The 21,668-nt window shown below is 45.6% G+C and overlaps 3 protein-coding genes across 4 annotated transcripts; 1 reads left to right on the top strand and 2 right to left on the bottom strand.

Moving 5' to 3' along the window:
• Positions 1–118: 118 nt before the first annotated feature.
• usb1 (U6 snRNA biogenesis 1) lies at positions 119–6,516 on the bottom strand. Of its 2 annotated transcripts, none has more exons than XM_072664309.1 (8): positions 4,415–6,516; positions 3,519–3,668; positions 3,252–3,439; positions 2,818–3,001; positions 1,702–1,755; positions 1,452–1,557; positions 524–607; positions 119–362 (listed from the first exon to the last, which is right to left on the bottom strand). In XM_072664309.1, the coding sequence occupies exons 2-8, from the start codon at positions 3,665–3,667 to the stop codon at positions 258–260; spliced, it is 870 nt and encodes a 289-aa protein (XP_072520410.1). In that variant the 5' UTR covers position 3,668; positions 4,415–6,516; the 3' UTR covers positions 119–257. The 2 variants fall into 2 exon arrangements, with proteins under 2 accessions (XP_072520410.1, XP_072520411.1); XM_072664310.1 differs by having other exon boundaries at positions 3,514–3,650; positions 4,415–6,514.
• znf319b (zinc finger protein 319b) lies at positions 6,290–13,423 on the top strand. The gene is made up of 2 exons (XM_072664307.1): positions 6,290–6,630; positions 7,931–13,423. Exon 2 carries the CDS (start codon positions 8,254–8,256, stop codon positions 10,093–10,095), a length of 1,842 nt encoding a protein of 613 aa, XP_072520408.1. The 5' UTR covers positions 6,290–6,630; positions 7,931–8,253; the 3' UTR covers positions 10,096–13,423.
• Positions 13,424–14,370: 947 nt separating this feature from the next.
• cfap263 (cilia and flagella associated protein 263) lies at positions 14,371–21,514 on the bottom strand. Its single transcript, XM_072663856.1, has 8 exons — positions 21,445–21,514; positions 20,019–20,148; positions 19,739–19,909; positions 18,602–18,754; positions 17,401–17,637; positions 16,067–16,174; positions 15,228–15,383; positions 14,371–14,549 (listed from the first exon to the last, which is right to left on the bottom strand). The coding sequence occupies exons 1-8, from the start codon at positions 21,507–21,509 to the stop codon at positions 14,475–14,477; spliced, it is 1,095 nt and encodes a 364-aa protein (XP_072519957.1). The 5' UTR covers positions 21,510–21,514; the 3' UTR covers positions 14,371–14,474.
• Between the last annotated feature and the right edge of the window lie 154 nt (positions 21,515–21,668).

Raw genomic sequence — 21,668 nt, 5'->3', positions numbered from 1 at the left:
CACTAAGAAAGTTTTAGTATCCACTATGAATTATTCAGTATCTAGTGTGATCGTAAGTGTGTAGTAGAAAAATGTTTAATCAATCAATATGTTTTTTAATCAAGAGATTTTGTAAAAAAAAAAAAAAAACTTTATTACCTTATTTCACACTATAAAAACTTCACATTAAAAAGGCTACTATCTGAATCTGGATTGTCAGAAGGCATTTACAGATTGTCAGGGTAAAATCTTTCTGAATGCTTATTAATTATAATGCATCACTGCAGAGGGAACAGAAAAACCTTGTTCCCGGTTTTGCAGCGGAGCTCCTTGCAACTCAGCCTTATCTGAAAGGGTCCGTCTTCATGGCCGTCCACGAGACTCTGTACAGAGAAATAAACACGGGTTACTAAAGTTCAGTCAACAGGTCACTACAGTTCAGCCAGGCAAGAAAAAAAGCCTGATAGTAAAATCTGAACCAGTCAATATCCACAAGTCTAGCAAGTGGTGGTCTCTGTTGATAGGATTAAGTGGAGGCCTTTACCTGCAACTCTGATAAACATGCGCCCTGTAGCTTCTCAGTGAGGTCACCAACGCACCAGGCCAGGCTCACATGAAACGATGGATCCTGGAAGAGGAATGAGACACCACTGAGTACATTAAGATGACAAACAGCATTTCTCAGCTAAATCAGACTGAGGTGGTCTTCCTCATAAACCCAACGATAGTCGATCAGTCAGGACATACTGTAGCTAACAAGTAATGGAAGCTTATGGACACCAGTTAGCATGGTGCTAGGTGCAGGCCTAAATCATCAGACACTCCTCAGTGTTTGGAGGTGTTCGGTAATCACTAATAGACTTGATTATGTGGTTTCTGAAACTGTTATCAATAAACCTATCATGACCTAAAGTACCTCACATTACTCCATCAACTACAGCCAACAAACCTTAACGTCTGCAGCGCCATCTGTTGGTAAGTTTTCCATGAAGTGGAAATGGGAAGTACAGTATTTGTCCAAATGTTTGTGGACATCCCTTTTAATGAATGCGTTCAGCTGACCCAGATGTGCAATGGCACGCACACACAGTAGTCTCTGTAGAGAAGTAATGCCAATAGAATAGAACTCTCTAGAGCAGACATATCTGAACCTAGAGGCACCATGCTGCCTAATGCCAGGCGTGGGCTAGAGGGGTATAAAGCCCCCCAGCATTGAGCTGTGGAGCAGTGGTAGGATGGTGGTGCTCCATCCAGTATTTCTAGGATGAGGTGGGGTGGTGATCATCATCCAACATCCTGACCTCACTAATGCTTTTGTCACTGAATGCAATCAAATCCTCACCGCAATGCTTCTTCAAAATCTAGAAGGAAACTTGTAGATGACAGTAGAGTCTTCACTGGATCAACTCCTTAAAACCCTGGATTTCATGGAAAAATACTTTTGTCCCAATACTTTTGTCCATATAGTGTACCTTGTAGAAAGTGCTGAGGTTAAACTCCTCCATGGTCGCATCCACTCTCTTCACTATCTCCAGTAGTTGTGTGCAGCCTATGGAGATCTCCATTCCTAGAAAGGTCCTGCAGCCAGAGAGTCAGAGAGACATCGAGAATTTCTGATTAGGCCTTGAGATACAAGTTTATGCTGTGGAGACAAAAAAAAATAAATAATAATAATAATAATAATAATATAAAAACACACAGAAATAAGGATTCAAAACATACCTTGTTTTTTCATCATTGGAGTACACCTTCAGCTTATCTGCTAGACACACAAAACTGTGAAAACATGATCACAGTTAGATACAACAGATTTTCGATGACTATTTTTACTTCATCAATTGATCATTCAATCAAGGGAGAGAGACAGTCTACACAGTAATGAAATGTGGACCAAGAACTAAATCTTTTTATTTATTTATTTATTTATTTATTTATTTTAACATCTGAAAACAGCGTTTTTTTTATTTAGGCCTGATAATTAATAATAAGTGTATACTTTATATATATATAAATAAAAAGTTGAAATATAAAATAAATTCATAAATATCATTTATAAATTAATTCTAAATAAAGATAGCGTGATACAGCGATGGGCTGATACCACTTGGACATTAAACCCCCTATCTTACACCCTGCACAGGGCGCCTCACGATGCTCACTGCCATCTTACACCCCGCTAGCAGACTGTTTTCACGCCTATTTCCACCTGCGTCGTTTAAACAGCAACTCTGCTTATGAAAATATCTACGCTGATGGGCATGGTGGTCTCGAAATGAGATGTGTTTAGATAATCCTGTCATTATGATAGCAAAGACCCACTGACACGCCCTAAATCAAGCTGCACATTGCACGGTTGATGGCTCACCTAAAGAACGCTAAAATAGGGCCCATGATCCTTAAAGCAACATTATGTAATAATGCCGGTTCTGTATCGCCCAGCCTGTCAACAAACGCATGTTTAGAACGCTCCATGAGGAGATGCGCCTACCATGATTTGTATTTGCTGTCGTGGAGTGAAAGTAAATGACACTTCCCAGCTGTAGGGGAGCCCAATTTTCACATAAAGCTGCTTTAAAATCTGCTGCTCTTTAAAATAAGCTGTTTTTAATTGAAACTCTTCACTTTTAAAATGAGCCTCTAAGTAGACCATTATTCTCACACACTGCTAACATCGCATCACACTACATTACAGTGGGAGTGTGTTGTGTTTCAGGACAGATCTGTTACAGGATTGGATCAGATATATCAATTGTTCCTCTGATATCTGGTGTTGAATCAGTGCCACCTCTAATTCTGACATTCCACTATGTCAGTGTATTTTCCACAGTAAATACTGACCTCCTGCATGGTGCCAGGCCTGCACGCAGAGACTGCACCACTGGCTGGATCCAGTGGTGTCGCAGAACCACCGTTTTGGAGACACTGACATGGAACTCTCCTGCCAGGGTGAGGGACACGCCATGAGCCGCAGCACTGACCCTCAGCCCGTCCAGTAACTCCAGGAAAACGTCTTCGGGCTCATCTGGTATTCCAACGGGACGGGTGATAGGAAAATAACAAAATATCACATTGTTAGCAGCCACTTAGCAACACCTTAGCAACCACCTACAATACCATAGCAACTGCCCAGCAACACCCTTGCAATCTCAATGCAACTACCTGAGAAACCATTGCAACTACCTAGCAACAGCATAGCAACCACCAAGCAAGGGGTTTCACCCTTGTGACTGTGCAGGACCAACCTAGCAACCGCATGGATGAGTGAAGCTTACATGGTAAATAAACGTAAGTGGCCCAGTTGCCGCGCTCGTGCTGGAAGGACCGCTGCCGTCCTCCATGCTCCAAACAGTCGTCCACATGCCGCTCCTCAGTGTCCTGAAACATGTCCAGCAGGGTGGAGGGCAGGGGTAGTCGGGACGCCTGACCAGCAACAGCCTCTTGCACACAATCCCTGACCACCCTAAAAAGATAAAAGACTTCAGTTAAAGAACCAAACAAAGAGAAAAGTATTCCACAGTTCTCACAGTCACGCACCAAACCTGTTCTCCGTCCCGTCTTTCCCTCCTGTGCTCTCCCTTTTCCTACGACGGGGGCTGACGTCGCTGCCATTTGGTCTTTGCCGCTTTCTGCTTTGTCCAGCAACAACTTCACCTTCCTCTTCAGAGCTGCTGCTGTAATTAACCAGCATACTGAAAACACACAGAGTACAGTCGCAATATTCATAACCGATGAAGCACAAGGTAGGGGTTTCTAATAAAGTGGCCAGTGAGTGGAAGCACAAGGTAGGGGGTTTCTAATAAAGTGGCCAGTAAGCAGAAGCACAGGGTAGGTGTTTCTAATAAAGTGGCCAGTGAGTGGAAGCACAAGGTAGGGGTTTCTAATAAAGTGGCCAGTGTGTGGAAGCACAAGGTAGGTGTTTCTAATAAAGTGGCCAGTGAGTGGAAGCACAAGGTAGGTGTTTCTAATAAAGTGGCCAGTGAGTGGAAGCGCAAGGTAGGGGTTTCTAATAAAGTGGCCAGTAAGCAGAAGCACAGGGTAGGTGTTTCTAATAAAGTGGCCAGTAAGCAGAAGCACAGGGTAGGTGTTTCTAATAAAGTGGCCAGTAAGCAGAAGCACAATGTAGGTGTTTCTAATAAAGTGGCCAGTGAGTGGAAGCACAAGGTAGGGGTTTCTAATAAAGTGGCCAGTAAGCAGAAGCACAGGGTAGGTGTTTCTAATAAAGTGGCCAGTAAGCAGAAGCACAGGGTAGGTGTTTCTAATAAAGTGGCCAGTAAGCAGAAGCACAATGTAGGTGTTTCTAATAAAGTGGCCAGTGAGTGGAAGCACAGGGTAGGGGTTTCTAATAAAGTGGCCAGTGAGGGGAAGTACAGGTTAAGGGGGGGATAGAAATCTCTTTACTGTAAAGGATTTTACAGCAAAAAGAAAATGAACTCACCTGCACTCTCAGCTCTTCTGCTCCTTTTCTTCCCTCATTAATTAATCAGCTGCTCTTTATCACTTATATTAAAGTTTTATTTTAGACACTGACAAGCCTAAACACTGTGATTAACGAGGAGGGGGGGGCTTATATGTACATTTTTGTCAGGTTTAACCACGACTGCACTACAAAATACCTTTGTTTTAATAAAATTCAACTTTAAAAGCCACTAAAACGCAAAAGTGAGGCGGAAACGGTTCAGCCTGAAGCTGCAGCTCCCCGTCGAAAACAAAAAGTGTCGCTCTGCTAGAGAGCCCCCCTGCAACAGGATCTGCCCAAACTAGTTCCGTTTATTCCAATAAGCGCTTCACATTAAATAAACAACTAATATTAATCAGAAATGCGAATAAATGTATAGAAATAACTATTAATACATTTCTCTCACCTAACCAGCTTATAAAATCAGCTGCTGCAACCGCAAAAAATGCCCTAAAAGAGGTCTCGTGCCGATGCGATTATTAATCATTAATCTATCAAATATTTATAAAGATAACAAAACGCTACGTGTCGTGCATCAGGTTGCCTTTATACGTTCAAAAAACGCAACGAAAAAACAAAGTTATTCTTATTTCGGAATATTTTCAAAATATTACAGGTTCCGGTGTGTTGTGGTGTAGTTGCTGCCCGTAGTAAACGAATCGTTCTGCTGAACCGAATCTTTTCATAGTGAATCTTGAGAACCGATTTGCAATTTCCAATCTTGCTGGATTCCAATAATAATCTTTCACTATTTAACATAATAAAGTCATAGAAATAAGGGATTAATATATTGGTATAATATTATTAGAACATAATAATATATTTAAAAATAATTCTGTACATTTAATTGCATTTTCACTCTGTAAACTGTGGCTGAGTTTCTGTTTTTTTTCTTAAATTAGTATATATTGTACAATCAGTTACAGTGGCTTAATATCAAATAAGAACCGTAAGGCTGTAGGGTGTCCCATTTATTATGTTGGTGCAAAAAAGGGGTGCACACCAGTGCCCTCTACACAACGATACTGCGGCCTTTGGTGCGGCCTGCAACGGAGCCCCCTTGGAAAGCAGGTTGGGGCAGTCAGATCTTATATAGGAGTGTTTGTAGCTCTCTGACCAGTACAGCCGAAAAGGCAGTGAACAAATTCAGAGAATTCAAATGCATTCGTTCATTAATTGAAGGTATCATCATTATGGCATTATGCCAATCTGAAATGAGCCGCTGTAGATAACAGTGTAATACCAATAATGTATTACAACAACACTGTTGTTGCCACAAAATTGTATAATGTATATATGCTCTCGCATTGTTGATATCAACAAAGTGTGGACTTGGAGGAGGGCCGAAGTGTGGACTTGGCTTTTAATAAAGGCCGTCGATGCTGGGAGCTCTGCCAAATCACAAATTTAATATGATGGACATCACACGAAATAGATCCATAGTCTGTGAGTGTAGAAATTTGGACTGGGGCTGTGGATGGGCTTCACTTAATCCATAGAGACTTATATTGGAATCATGTTACACAGGTAGGAGAATCCTATAAGGAGAGTCTTATTGGACTGTTACTGGTGTGCCACGTGTGGTTGCCTGACCAGGGGATTGAACCCTACACCGACGCAACACCAATGATTTTGAGCCATGGCCAAGTCTACCATGAAGACTGCACTACAACCAAGCCTTGGTTTCTTAGGCCACATCAATAATTTATCTAAAAAGTTGTACAACAGCTATAAAACAACAATACTGAACTAAAAGTGGCTTATGAATCAGATGAGTTGAATCTTACGTTTGATTCACCGAAACGGACACTTCGAGCGAATCGGTTCTTTAAACTGAATCGAATTTCGGCGATTGTGAGTTATTCAGGTTCCTGTGTGCAACTGTGGGGGGTTTCGCTGGACAAACGCTGCTGTTAAAAGCCTGAATAAGTGCAAAATGGGCTTCTAATTATTGTTGGATTGATGCCGGACGAGTTGGGAAATATATAAACTAATTTCCAGCGCGTTTTACACCGACACTCTCCACTGCTTCCTTTTCATTTATAGCCGCAAGACGCGCAGCGGCCTGCGGCTCGACGCGACCAGGAAACTCCGCGGATGAGATTTAGGCCTCGATTCCGAGACCCACAGCGATAAACACGGGTCCACAAAAAACACAGCCGAGATTAATCGTATTGATACACGGGCTCTCAGAGGTATGTACACGATTACAGCTGCTTGTAGAAACCTCTATAATTCCTCCTTTGAGCGTGGATGGTGTTAGCTAGCCTATGTGGCTAATGCTAGCGGGACGGTGCGAGCGGCTCTCGGGGATCCAGTGCTAGCTAGCTGAAGCTTATTATGGAAAAAGGAACAAAAGGAGCCGATTTTATTGACTTTTCTGGCTCTCTGCTCGGTGTGAGCGGTGATATCCCCTTTTATGGTTCTCATCTAGTCGCTGGAGCCCCAAATTACACGGAGGTTCAGCTTAATAAGAGGTAAACAGACGCGTGTCTGTGGCCGATGTTGGCTAATTCATCAAGTTTCATCTTTTCGCCTCTCGGAGCTGGTTGAGCTGCTCCTCACGGTGCCAGACCGTCTCTACCGAGTTGGGCACTCTCACCCCTCTCTCATTGTACATACAGAAGGGTAGAGATGGTTCTGTCCCAGCCGAGACAATGGCTGAGCTCCTTCTCCATTCTTCCACCGCCCTCTTTTCCCAGCCCAACATGGATGCAGCAACGCCGCGGTGAAGGTGCTGCTTCCCCCTGGCCCTCCATGCGCCAGTCTTGGGCTCCTTCCACACTCCTACACTGGAGCTCGACTCTCTTGGCGTGCCCAAACTTTTGCACAGTGCTTCTTTCCCTTTTTTTCCACTCTTATAAGATAAGATCATGCAGATGTTTTAACTTTCAGCTTTTGGAGGTTCATCCCCACTTACAGAAACTTTTTTCTGGCTTGCTTCTGGATGTGAGCGAAGCTTAGGGCTCTCATTTAACTGCTGAATCCCAAATTAGACCCAGTCTCAGGTTATTAAGAGGTAAACAAATGCCTAACATTTTTTCGCTTCTTGTAGGTGTTTGAGATGCTCCATACTGTGAGATCGGAGGTATCCCGCTAGGCAAGATATGCATCCCCCGCTCTTTGTGCATGTAGAAAGGTAGAGATGTTTCTGTTCCAGGCAAGACAATGGCTTTTTTCGGCAGAGCTGAGCTCCTTCTCCGTTCTTCCGCAGCCCTCTTTTTCCAGCCCAGCATGGAGGCAGCAACACCGCGGTGGAGGTGCTGCTTTCCCCCGGTTCTCAGGGTTTTACTGAGTGAGATCAGATACAGGATGATTCCTGTGAACCCTGTTTTAATCTGAATGTGTTGAAAGGTGATGAGATCTCACCTCATTCAGGTATTTTGGTGGGCTCGAGTTTAGTACTGACATGATCCTGACCCATGATCAGTCAGTCTCTAAATGAAATGTTTGTTATCCTCATATTTTTAACAGTAATTCGCTTTCTGTTTGCAGGAGTTGCACCAGTTTGAGGGAGGTCTGAAGGCAGGAGCTGCTCTACGACTTCAGGACGCTTGTTTGCGTTTTTCTCCTCGTGGATGATGCCCACACACACTGTGGTCTGAGCTTTTCTGGGGCAGGCGAGTGCTCCCGAGGGCTTTGGGGTGATCCTTTTGACCTTTTTCTCTCTTGTGGTGGTCCCGTGAACCGTCAAAATAAGTTCCTCTCTGCCCCCCCACCTGTCCCACCGCGGCCAGTCCAACAATCCCTTTCCCCTGGATTCTCATGGTAAGAGGTCCCACTACGGCACCAAGCTGAATCCCTACACCAGAGCGCGGATGACGGAGGCGTGGCAGCAGCATGCTGTTGCCCCGCCTCCCGTTGTCCACACCATACCTCCAGGGGCGGAGAACGCCCTCGGCTGCGCGGTATATGGCATCGTCTTGCAGCCGGATGCCGCGTTACAGCAGCAGCAGTCGCAGCAGCAGCAACAACAGCAGCAACAACAGCAGCAGCAACAACATCACAGCCAGCAGCACAGTCAGCAGCAGCAGCACCCAGCACAGGCCCAACAGCCGTCTCTGCAGGTGGGCAGCGAGGGCGGACACAAGTGTGGAGCCTGTGGACATGACATCTCCCACCTGGCCAACCCTCATGAGCACCAGTGCATGGTGAGTCAGGATCGCTCCTTCCAGTGCACACAGTGCCTGAAGATTTTCCACCAGGCCACAGATCTCCTGGAGCACCAGTGCGTGCAGGTGGAGCAGAAGCCCTTTGTGTGCGGAGTGTGCAAGATGGGCTTTTCACTGCTCACGTCTCTAGCCCAGCACCATAATGCCCACAACAGCGGCAACCCCATGAAGTGCTCCATCTGTGAGAAGACCTACCGGCCCGGCTCCTCGGGCAACGCGACTCCCACCTCGTCCGGCGCCAACCCGGGCCAGCCATCCAACGACGGTGCTTCAGCCAGCAGTAGTGCTGCGGTGGGCTCCTCAGGTCAGCCCACCTTTGAGTCCTCAGCCCCCTACAGGCCCTACAAGTGCTCCGTGTGCTCCAAAGGCTTCCGACACCTGTCCGAGCTCACCCGCCACGAACGAGTGCACACGGGCGAGAAGCCCTTCAAGTGCGAGACGTGCGACAAAAGCTTCAGCCAGTCGTCCCACCTGGCGCACCACCAGCGCACGCACAGCTCCGAAAGGCCTTTCAAATGCGCCGTGTGCGAGAAAAGCTTCAAGCACCGCTCCCATCTGGTGCGCCACATGTACGCCCACTCAGGTGAGCACCTCTTCAAGTGCAACATGTGCGAGCTGCACTTCAAGGAGTCGTCCGAGCTGCTGCACCACCAGTGCCAGCCACAGGGCGCCAGGCCGTTCCGCTGCGCCACCTGCGGCAAGGGCTTCAAACGTCCGTCCGACCTGCGGCAGCACGAGCGCACCCATTCGGAGGAGCGGCCCTACCACTGCGATGACTGTCAGATGAGCTTCAAGCAGCAGTATGCCCTGGTGCGCCACCGGCGCACGCACACCGCCTCCGCCGACCGTCCCTTCAAATGCAACCTCTGCGACAAGGGCTTCCTTCAGCCGTCCCACCTGCTCTACCACCAGCATGTGCATGGCATGGACAACCTCTTCAAATGCGCCTCCTGCGGCAAGGGCTTCAGCCAGTCCGGGGAGCTGTTGCGCCACAAGTGCGGCGAAACCTCCACCACCCCCACCAACCCGGACAAGCCGTACAAGTGCGACGTTTGCGGCAAGGCCTACAAAAAGGCCACGACGCTGCAGCGCCACCAGACCACCCACTGCAACGAGAAGCCGCTCAAGTGCTCCCTCTGCGACCGCCGCTTCCTGTCCTCTTCGGAATTCGTTCAGCACCGCTGCGACCCGTCCCGCGAGAAGCCCTTGAAGTGCCCCGACTGCGAGAAGCGATTCAAGTACTCGTCGGAAATGAACCGGCACCGGCGCGTCCACACCGGAGAGAAGCCGTACAAGTGTGCCAGCTGTGACAAGGGCTTCAAGCAGCGGGAACACCTGGCCAAACACCAGAGCGTGCACTCCAGGGACGCACAGTTTAAGTGTGTGTGGTGCGGAGAGCGATTCGCCGACCTGGGGGCTCTCCAGGAGCACACAGTCCAGCACACGGCTGAAGGAGGGGGATACCCCGTGCCCTCTCTCATTCAGTGAACTCCTCCTTTCCACTCCAGTCCTGTCCACTCCTTTTCCCTTCTCTACTGCCAGATTCTGCATAAGCAAACACAAGCCCTGCAGTTTATAAGTTGTCTTGGTTCTTTTATATAAATATATATCTACCAGGTTTCCCTCTAAAAGGAGAATATGAAAAAGAAACTCGTCTAATAACCTAATAATCTGCACATACCCCTACCTGATGATTAATTGGTGTTCCTCTAATACCAAGAGGCATCTCACCTGTTTTATGTTTGACACAAAGTGGATGGAAATTAGAGGCATTTTCTTACAGCTTCTTACAACATATGACCTAAACAGTTATTCTAAATGACCTAAAATTAGTCTAAATATCCAAAATGAGCTGAAGGAGAAAGAGCGCAGTCTGTTTTTAGTATCTTGGTGGTGAAGAAAGGGTCCCCTGAAAAGTTCTGCATAAACGTCTATATCAGAAAGGAAGGCTAAATGCAGCACCAAGACTTAAAGGCCCTGTTTGCCAGTAGAGGCTCACCTTCAGTTTTAATAACACTTTTATTTGGATCATCCTGATTTGCCCCGTTTGATTTCTGGAGTGCTGGACTTAACAGAAAAATCCCCCCCCAAAAAAAAGTGTTGTGTGCTGCTTTTGTGTGGTGATGAATCTTTTAGGAATCGATCGTTCTGTTATTCTCCTGACGACATTGGCGTTTTTGTTACGGGATTATTCTTGCTAGTACGTTTGGGGTGTCGTTCGCGTGCGTCCTGTCTGTTGAGTTTAGTTCGCGGCTACAAATGATTTTTTTGTTTTTGTTTGGTTTAAGAGGAGCGCCGTTTTTCAGCCTCTAGCCGCGCTCCGATATGAAGGAGCATGTTTCCCTTGTCCTACAGCACAAAGAATGGAAACATGCCGTGTACATACACATCTCCTCGAGTCACCACTTGAAACTATGTTGCCTGCGTTTTAGGTGACCCCTCAGCTGGCCGAGTAACTTGACGAGATGTTAAGAAGCGGACGAGGGGGGACTAGCCTCTGTTGTGCTATTATAAACTATTAAAGCTGTCTGTAAGTGTGTATGTTAAAGTATATGTGCCCCTCAGTGTGGCAACTCTGGTATGTACCAAAAAATTAAAAAAGAAACAAAAAAACCAACCAACCAACCAACCAACCCAACCACCAATGTACTGTACTACACCCCAAAGGGACAGATGGTTAACCAGCTAAAGCATCGTGGCCCACCACGGTTTCTACATTTCACTGCGATGTACGTAAATATATAGAAACTATATAGAAATATATACTTCTCTTGTATACAAACAGTTCCTATTACCACAAAAAGAAAAGAAAAGGAAAAAAAATGCTGTCCTGAAATTGCCTAAACCCTGAAAAGGCTTTCTGTGTTACTGTATGTACATAGGTTAGTATGTATGCTCCATGTTTACCAGTCCTGTCATTATTAGATATTGCATTGTCTTTCTTAACTATTTTATAAGTAGCTTTTTATTATGTGGAATAATCTTTATTATTATTATTATTATTCTTTTTTCGTCCCTGTTTATTTTTAATTTCTCTCTTTTGTAGATTTTTAGGTGTAGAGTTGGATTGTCTGATGGCGTGTTTTCACAGTTGGGTGTCTTTTACAGCGTTTCGTCGCCCCGTTCTCATTTCGCATCAGTTTATTTTCCAGTGTGCGGATGAGGACGAGATGAGTGTGGGTGTAGTTGCCCTCCGTGTCGAGGGCCGGAGGTCACGGCCTTCACCTCGTCTAGGCCTTCTCGCTTTAGTGCTCATGTTAACCCTCCGAGTCCTCCGTGTACAGCACCAGGAGTGTGGTCTTTATACAGCCTGTATAGATTTGTTTAGGTAATCTTCTTTTCCGTTTGTTTATGCCAGTCCCGGTTATCTTGCCTGCGTTTATACTGTAAGCCGATGCTGATGCCCCGCCCTCTTTACTTTTTTGTACCAATCGTAAGAAAAGAATTTCTTCTTCTTATTATTATTATTATTATTATTATTTTATTTTATTTTTTTTATGAAAGGAAAAGCAATGGGTTCTAGGTTGCCCCATGATGTAAGGGAATGTCTCATGTGTTTAGGGCCTATAAGGGCTGACTCGATTGCATGTCTTTTTTTTTTTTTTTTTTTTTTTTTTTTTTTTTTTTCCCGTTGTTTTTAAAGTGGTCTAGTTGCTCTAGGTAGTTGTTTTTTAAAGAACCTCGCTCGTTATTCTGATAATACTTTATTTCCACAGTATGAACTTTTTCATATTAGCTACCCTGGAACTTGAAAGGATGGCGTAAGCCGCAACTGTCGGTTCTCCAAGTTCTCCACACGTGCTGCCTAATTGGATGCTGGTCTGTAGTAAGATTTGGAACATTTGGGAAGAACGTGACCATGATGGCTTTGGTGTGTGAGGGAGAGGAAGCGAGCGAGCGATCGATTTTGTGTGAGTGTGTGTGTGAGTGTGAGAGCCTGGGGTCCCCTCGTGCTTTGTGTCGGTGTGGGTCTCTGCAGTAGATCAGCAGGCTCAGGGCAGGTCTGTGCTCGGGCCTCTGGGCTGTGCAGTATTAATGTCTGTCTGTGTGTGGGTGTGTGTGGGTGGGTGTGTGTGTGTGGAGGTGAAGGCTCTGCTGTCCTGCAGTAGTGTCCGCTAAAAAAACTCAGTGTGACCGGAGCTCTCGCATATGTGTGACACTTTGGCCTTAAGCAGGTGCGAGTCCTGGGGTGGGGGTTTCCATTCTGCCTCCGTTGTGTTTTTGCTGTTTTTTTGTTTTTTAAAAAATATATTTTACATCTTAATAGTGTGTTTATCCAATGTTTGATATCAAGGGGCTTTGTTTTTCCAACTCCAGGCATTAAGAAAAGACAGACTCGGAGCAGTTGGGATTTAAATAAAACAAAAAAAAAATGTATTTCATGTTTTTTTTGGTTGTTTGTTTTTGGGTTCTCACATTTGCATTGTATATTAATTTTTTTAATTAATATTGTTACAAATTTCTATATAAATATCTATATCCTTGGTGGCAGGGCCAGGGCCGTAGAGGAGGGTGTTTCAGTAAGACCAAACGTGGATTGGGCCCGGGCCTTTTTCGGGCGATGGGGAGCTCATTGGCCTTCCTCTGTGCGCCTGCGCTCTGCCTTGTGCATGCCTGCTGTGTTAGTTCCTGTAATCTGTTTTAAAGTATTTGTGCTTCACAGCACAAATTACTCCTCTTTAGCTTTTTCAAATTGTAGATTGTGGATGAGCTAGTAAGAAAACTTCATGTGGCGATGGATGTGACATTCATGCTAAATATCTGTATGTAGCATTTAATATACACAGCACTAACTAATAAACTTTTTCATTAATAATGCTGGCGTCGCTCGCTGCCTCCTGTTTGAGCCATGTCTGATTTGTCTTGAATTTGGCTTTAGTCTTAAAAAGGCTTTAAACATTCATACATTCATTTTTAATGTAACTAATTATTTATAATATATATTTTAAATTAATTAAATATATTTATTTTTTATTAATTAATTAGAGTAAGGATTATTTTGTGGTTAAATGGACATTTTGCCAAACTATTCCTTTTAAGCTACACTATATATCCAGATGTTTGTGGACACCCCTTCTAATAAAATGCATTCAGCTATTTTAAGTGCAAATGCGTGCACACACACACACACACAGCCTGTCTAGTCCCTGTAGAGGAGTACAGCCAATAGAATAGGACTCTCTGCAGCAGACAAACAAACATGACCCTATTGGCACCATGCTGCCTAATAATGCCAGGCGTGGCCTAGAGGGGTATAAAGCCCCCCAGCATTGAGCAGTGGAAGAACGGTGTTCTCTGGAATGATGGATGGTAGAGCTCCATCCAACACTTTTGGGATGAGTTGGGGTGGTGATCATCATGCAACATCCTGAGCTCACTAACAATACTCTTGTTGCTGAATTCAATCAAATCCTCATAGCAATGCTCCTCCAAAATCTAGTAGAAACTGTTACTCCAACAAAAGCAGGATCAGCTCTATTTTTTTTTTTCTTTATACCCATAAACAAGCAGGTGTCCCAATACTTTTGTCCAAATAGTGTACCGGTCTATCTTTCAGACATACAGTTTGTTTTTTGGATCGTTCCTTTAAACTGCAGCTTTATTAAGTACTTAATAGTCTCAATGCTTAGCATTCAGTACCTGCTATGGACCTAAGGTGTAAGATCTGTAGTTGTGAGAGTGAGGAATAAGGACCCACATACACACAGGACCCCTGAGAGTTCATGGGCTAATGCACACAGGAAGTTTATTAATACAGTCTGAACAGCAGTCCTAACAGCAGGTGAACAGTGAACCCTGTGTTTGGGCTGGTCTACAGTAGCACCTCTTGCATGGAGCACGTAATGAAGCCTCATAGCGTTAGATGCTTAAATGTGTGCCAGTGCTGCTCCGGCTGCGGCCCGGCGCTTGTTCCATGCTTTGCTGAGCGTCTTGAACTCCATCTGCAGAGAAATACGTGATTTAATGACACATACAACATGCTAGGAACCCCTACGGTTTGTACCTGAGCCTTAAACCTTTGAACCTGCCTCACTCAGTAATTAGATCAGGTGGGGTTGATTAGGGTTGGAGCTAAAGCCTGCAGGAAGGTAGCTCACCAGGAGCAGGGTTGCTAACCACTGTCTTCGACTAAATCAACCATAACCTTGATTATCTGGGTCCGATGGTTCCTGTCGAGGGGTGGAAACAGTCAGGTCTTGAAGGTGATGAAGGTGCTGAAGCAGGTGAAATGGACAAGCGTAAGAATCTGAGGCACTTTAACAAGAACCAGACTGTGATGTTCTAGATTGGGTCAGAACATCTCCAGAACATCAGACAGGTCTTGTGGAGTGTTCCCTCCTGATCTGCAGTGGTCAGTACCTACCAAAAGTGCTCCAAGGTAAGACAACCAGAGAACCATGAACCCGGGTCATTGGCACCCAAGGATCACTGATGCTCATGGAGGCCCGTGCTGCTCTCAGCTCGTCAACAAATGCATGTGTACAGCTGTCCATGAGGGGGCGCTCAAAGCGTGATTGTATTTACAACAGTGGAGTAAAAGTGATGTATACTCCACACCTGTAGGGGGAGCCCAGAAGCACTAAATGAGTGTCTTCTGCTTTAGCTTATTCTCCACCCACCTCAGCGATCGCCACCTTGCGTTCCCAAGCCCTGACGCTCTCTTCCAGCTTGGTGTGCGTGGCCTTGACCTTGACGTAGCTGAGCACATCTGGCACGCGGAACTCGGCCAGCTGCGCTCTCAGTTTCCTGTTCCTGGCCTCGGCTTTAGCTCGCTCCTGCACACAGAGAGCGAGAGAGACTTTTAACACCGAGAACTTTTACTGTAGAAAGACTGAAATAATCTCAGACTCAGCTGACTTTGATACACTATGTGTCCGAATATTTGTGGACACCCCTTCAAATGAATGCACTTAGCTTTTTTAAATTGCAGATGTGGAAATGCACACACACTAGAGAAGTACTGCCAATAGAATAGGACCCTCTGGAGCAGATAAACATGATGAACCTATCGGCACCATGCTGCCTAATGCCAGGCGTGGGCTAGAGGGGTATAAATAATGCCCCCCCAGCACTGAGGAGCTGTGGAGCAGTGGAGGAGCTGTATGGTGCTCCATTCAATCCTTTGGGATGAGGTTGGGTGGTGATCATCATCCAACATCCTGACCTCGCTAACACTCTTTCTGCTGAATGCAATCAAATCCTCACAGCAATGCTCCTGCTCCAAAATCTAGTAGAAAGTCTTCTTCTCTGGACAGTAGAGACAGTTAGTCCAACAAAAGCTGGACCAGCTCTTTTTAATTCCCCTAGATTTCAGAAGAGGTAATGAATGAGCAGGCGTCCCAATACTTTTGTGCACATAGCGTATCTGTAGCTTTACTGAATTGATCATGGCTTTGGCCAAGAGGGGTCTATCCCAGGCAAAAGGCTTTGATGATGAATGAAAAGAAAGCATACTGACCTTCTCAGTCTGCTGAGTTTCCTTCTCGATCTTCTTGAGCATGTCTTCACGTGAGACAATGTCACTGCTCAGCGCCTCTGACTGAAGAGTCAAGATCTGAAGCTCCTTCTACAAGAGAGAGAAAGAAGCGTAGAGGTGTATCAAACCGGCCCACTCTGATTTGACTGAACGGTGTGAGACTTAACAGCAGCTTCAGGATCTGATGCTGATGCTCCACTGACTGGAACAGGGGGAGAACGGCATCTCCGTCATTCCCACTCTGGGCCGAAACACTGCTGCTACTGCACTACGGAGCTTTGGTGGTGGAGCTGCCCAAGATCCCTTAACAACAGAACCACCTTATAGGACTTAAGAGATCTGCTGAACGTTAGCCTTGGTGCAAGATCCCTTCAGACACCTTCTAGTCTCGATGGGTCAGAGCTGCTCTGGTGGCTCGAGGGGGACCTACCGAGGGGGGTGGTTTTAATGTTATGGCTGATCGGTGTCTATAAACATATTTTAAAAATATTTGAAATATAAATAAAAGTAGATTTAAGGTGTCCCAGTTGTGTAGTTGATGAGTTGACTGGAACAGGGAGAACTAACAGGGCGCCTCCGTCATTCCCACTCTGGGCCGGAACGCTGCTGCTGCTACTGCACTATGGTTAGAGCTTTGGTGGTGGAGCTGCAGGAGGAGAACCTCTCTCCAGAACTGCTGCTGTGTAACGCTGCAGAACCCATAGATTCATATTAGTGTAAAATCCTGTAGTGTTACTCTACCACCTCAGCCCACATGCTGCTCTACCTATGGCAAGTAAAGAGCTGCTTATCTGCTCAGTAAATCACTGATATTAGAATAAACACTAAAGTGGTGGAGCTTCTCCATCACTGTGTTCATCATTAGAACATCTCCAAAGTTCTCCTCTCTCATGGAGTCTAGTATTATTTAGAGTTCTCCTCAGATCAACACCTGGTTTGGTGGTAAATCAGGGCTTAATGATGGTAAATCAGGTGAGCTGCTGCTGCTGCTGCTGCTGCTGCTGCTGATGGAGTTGAACACATCCTCCACGCTGTGCTGGCTGGACTGGGGGGCATCCAGGAGAAACCTGGAGGAACCGAGCTCTGTTCTTCAGACTAGCTCACCGACAAGATCTCACTACTTTCTTTCTTCAGAATGAGAAGCTCTTGTTTCTCCTTTTTACTGGATTCATGTTCAGCTGCTTTATCTGTTCTGATGAGATCTGGAGCTTCTACAGTAAAACTCTCTCACTGCTGAGAGACGGCATTAGATACAGTATTTAGCTGTGTTCTAGATGATAGTTTATCATCTAATGTTCTAGATGGATGATCAGTACCTTGTAATGGTTGCAGACCTGCAGCGTGTTTCCATCCTGCAGTTTGAGGCGCAGCAGGTCCTGGTTGAGTTTGTCGATTTGCTCCAAATACTGCCTGTTCTTGGTCTTCAGCTGCTGGAAGTCCACCTTGTGAAGAGCCTCCCCCATCTCCTCCTTGTGCCTCAGCTGCAGCTGCAGCTTGTGCTTCTGTGTGCGGAGCACCATGTTCTTCAGACGCAGCCTCTGTATCAGAGTCTCCTGCAAAGGCAGTTCATGAATGATTATTTCAGATGGTACGTTATATGTCCAAATATTTGTGGACACTCATTCTAATTAACGCAATCATCTACTTTAAGTTGCACCTGTTGCTGACACAGATGTGCAAATGCACACACACAGCTTGTCTAGTCCCTGTAGAGAAGTACTGCCAATGGAATAGGACTCTCTGGAACCTATTGGCTCTATGCTGCCTAATGCCAGGCGTGGGCTAGAGGGGTATAAAGCCCCCCAGCATTGAGGAGCTGTGGAGCAGTGGAGGAGCTGTGTTCTCTGGAATGATGGATGGTGGAGCTCCATCCAGTACTTTTGGGACTCTCTTTTACACACTCTATTACAAACATGGCACTTGGACCAAGTGTATAGGTCCATTTGAAAGCTTAAAGGCTTCGTCGGAATTGTGAAAATACATACAGCGATCAGCCATAACATTAATACCACCTGCCTAATATTGTTTTGGTCCCCTTGTTTCGCCACGACAGATCTGACCATTTGGAGCATGGACTCCACAAGACCTCTGAATGTGTCCTGCTCTGGTATCTGGCACCAAGACTAACGTCAGCTGCAGATTATTTAAGTCCTGGAAGTTGTGAGGTGAGGTAAGGTCTCCATGAGCATCAGTGAGCCTTGGGCACCCATGACCAAGGGTTCACCAGTTCACTGGTTGGTCTTTCTCTGTTTAATTTTGGTATACCGGTAACACCCCACAAGACTGGCCTGATGATTTGGAGAAGTTCTGACCCAGAGTTTGGTTCTTGTCAAGTGTCTTTTTTCACTCCACCTGTCAGTGGTGTTAATGTTTTGGCTGATTGGTGTCCTTTAAATGAAAGTCAGTTGTTCTTATTTGGTCTCCAGGATCAAATATCATTCCTTCCAGACGTCCTTCCAGACGTCCGTCTAGACATCTCCCTTTTTTATATATCAGGATACACGCCTTCCGTCTTACCTTGGCTTTCACTCTGTTCCTAATGTAACGTGTGACCTTCTCTGCATCCATCCTCACACCCTGCTTCTTCAGAGTTTTAGCCACATCTCGGTCAAACTCGTAACTCGCCTTCCTAACCTCCACCAGCCGGATATCGGCCTCCTCAATAGTGGCCTAAACAGAATCGAAAGGGCCAGAAGTTATTACTCCTGCAGTTATCACCTCTGGGGCTGGGAACAAACAGGGCTGCTAATGATTAGTAATTAGCTGAATTAAGTGCGTAGGAAGGAAAACCCAAAACTGTGCTGAGAGACAGAGCTTCAGGTTCATAAGTCACATACCACACCACTACATCCTGGTTCTAACAGAGCCTAATGGAATGGCACTGGGACACCTGCTTGTTCATAGCTTCTTCTGAAATCAAGGGTGTTAAAGGGAGCTGATCCTGCTTCTGTTGAAGTAACTGTCTCTACTGTCCAGAGAAGAAGACTTTCTACTAGATTTTGGAGGAGGAGCAGTGTTGGATGATGAACACCACCCCAAATCATCATCCCAGAAGTACTGGATGGAGCTCCAGCATCCATCACTCCAGAGAACACAGTTCCTCCACTGCTCCACAGCTCAATGCTGGGGGGCTTTATACCCCTCTATAAGCCCACGCCTGGCATTATTAGGCAACATGAAACCAATAGGGTCATGTTTGTTTATCTGCTGCAGAGAGTCCTATTCTATTGACCGTACTTCTCTACAGGGACTAGACAAGCTGTGTGTGTTTATGTGCATTTGCACATCTGTGTCAGCAATGGGTGCAACCTAAAGTAGCTGAATGCGTTCATTACTTATTCGGTACTTCAACAAAAGCCGGAAATGCACTTTTTTAACACCCCTGATTTCTGAAGAAAGAAAGAATTAGAAGGTGTCCCAATACTTTTGTCCAAATCGTATAACTGATCTATCCCAGCACCCAAATCTGTGTGTTTCTGACTTCTAACATCTGAATAACGTCACGTAGCGTTCAGATATTGTAGGATTATAAGGACTGCATTTGTTTACTTTATTTGTCCCAATGGTATAAGCAGGATTTCTTAGGCCTAAAGGTAAGAGATGGTCCTAAAGCACAGATCCCACTTTGAGCTTAAAAGAACAGGTGAAGATAACCTTGTAATTGTCCAACACTCTTTCTGAGCTTTCTCTGAGCTTCTCCAAGTTGTCCCTCATCTCCTCCATCTCCCTCTCAGCAATGCCACACTTCTGCTCCAGCGTCAGCACCTGCGATCGTTCCTGAGACGGCCGCCGTGCTTTAGAGTCCCTCCTGCGCCCGGAATACGGCTTAAAAAAAAAAAAAAGGATCATGGCATAAAGGAGCTTCCTGAAAGCTTGGGAGCGTTACGGTCATCTGCTGGAAGACATAAGAGACTCATAAGACATATTCACTCACCCCCATCTCCATCGATGGAACAGAGCCCGAAGACTCCGACACAGCCTGAGGACCCAGGGCACGGGGGTCCAGGCGACTGACGTAGCTCTCCAGCATCTCAGTCTCGGTCCGCAGCGCTGCATTGGAACGCCTGCATGAAAGAAACTCACATCAGCTACAGGTGAGTAGCTCAGTGAAGACACACGGGACCTACGGGACCTTTTTTGTCGTGCAGATCTTCAGTCTTGAAGGAGAACTGATCATCTACCATGCTTGAGAGAGCCAGGAGAACACTATTAGGGTTAACGGTCGTTTTCGGCATCGTATTGCCATCTCTGAAGCCCTGTTTGTCAGCCGTCTGTGATGCTACACTACATGTCCAAATGTTTGTGGACACCCCTTCTAATGAATGGCACAGAGGTGCAAATGCACACACAGCTTGTCTGGCCCCTGTAGAGAAGAAGTACTGCCAATACAATAGGACTCTCTGGAGCAGATAAACAAACATCCACCTATAGCCACAATGCTGCTGAATAATGCCAGGCGTGGGCTAGAGAGGCGGCGTGAAGCCCCCTAGGCTTGAGCTACACAATATGTCCAAATGTTTGTGGACACCACTTCTAACAAATGCTACATTCAGCTAGTTTAAGCTGCACCCATTGCTGACACAGATGTGCAAATGCACACACAGCTTGTCTAGTCCCTGTAGAGAAGAGGTACTGCCAATAGAATAGGACCCTCTGGAGCAGATCCACACCATGACCCTATTGGCTCCATGCTGCCTAATAATGCCAGGTGTGGGCTTATAGAGGGGTGTATATAAAGCCCCCCAGCAATGAGGAGCTGTGTTCTCTGGAATAATGGATGGTGGAGCTCCATCCAACACTTATTGGATGAGGTCAGGTGGTGATCATCATCATCATCCAACTTCCTGACCTCACTAGCTAACACTCTTGTTGCTGAATGCAATCAAATCCTCCCAGCAATCTACTAGAAAGCCTCCTTCTTCTCTGAACAGTAGAGATTATTACTCCAATAGAAGCAGGATCAGCTCCTTGGGGTATTGATTTCCCAGCCTTTCCAGCCTTTCCAGGGAAGAAGGCTTTCTACTAGATTTTGGAAGAGCGTTGCTGTGAGGATTTGATTGCATTCAACGACAGGAGTGTTAGCTAGTGAGGTCAGGAAGGTGGGTGATCACCATCATCATCATCATCATCATCATTCCAGAGAGTCCTATTCTATTGGCAGTACTTCTCTACAGGCTGACATTAATTTTTTATTATTCACTAAGGGGTGTCCACAAACTTTTGGACACCCAGCTAGCTAGCTAACGCTGCTGTAGGCACTCAACCGATGAATACAGGCTCGTTTTAAGAGGGGCATGATTTCCTTTAAACCCTCGTGGACTAAATTAGCTCTAGCTATTTCTAAATAATCGTTTTCTTACCTCAAGTCTTCCAGCAGTTCACTAATTTGTATTTTATCTGCTTCTGTAACGCTGTCCTTCTCCATGGCCTCCATGGTTGCTAAGGTAAACACTGTCGTCGTCAGGGACGGAAGAGGAGCTTTGAGTACTGCAATTTTACTTAAATACCGACTAAAGTAGACGAAAAAGTAAAGAATTAAAAACGAATTAAAATGAATTAGAGTCCGACGTGTCTAAAAATAGCG

Source organism: Salminus brasiliensis, chromosome 19 (assembly GCF_030463535.1).
Source record: "Salminus brasiliensis chromosome 19, fSalBra1.hap2, whole genome shotgun sequence".
Lineage (NCBI taxonomy): Eukaryota > Metazoa > Chordata > Actinopteri > Characiformes > Bryconidae > Salminus > Salminus brasiliensis.
The sequence above is the reverse complement of the archived record's forward strand: the minus strand, read 5'-3'. Positions and strand labels throughout refer to the sequence as shown.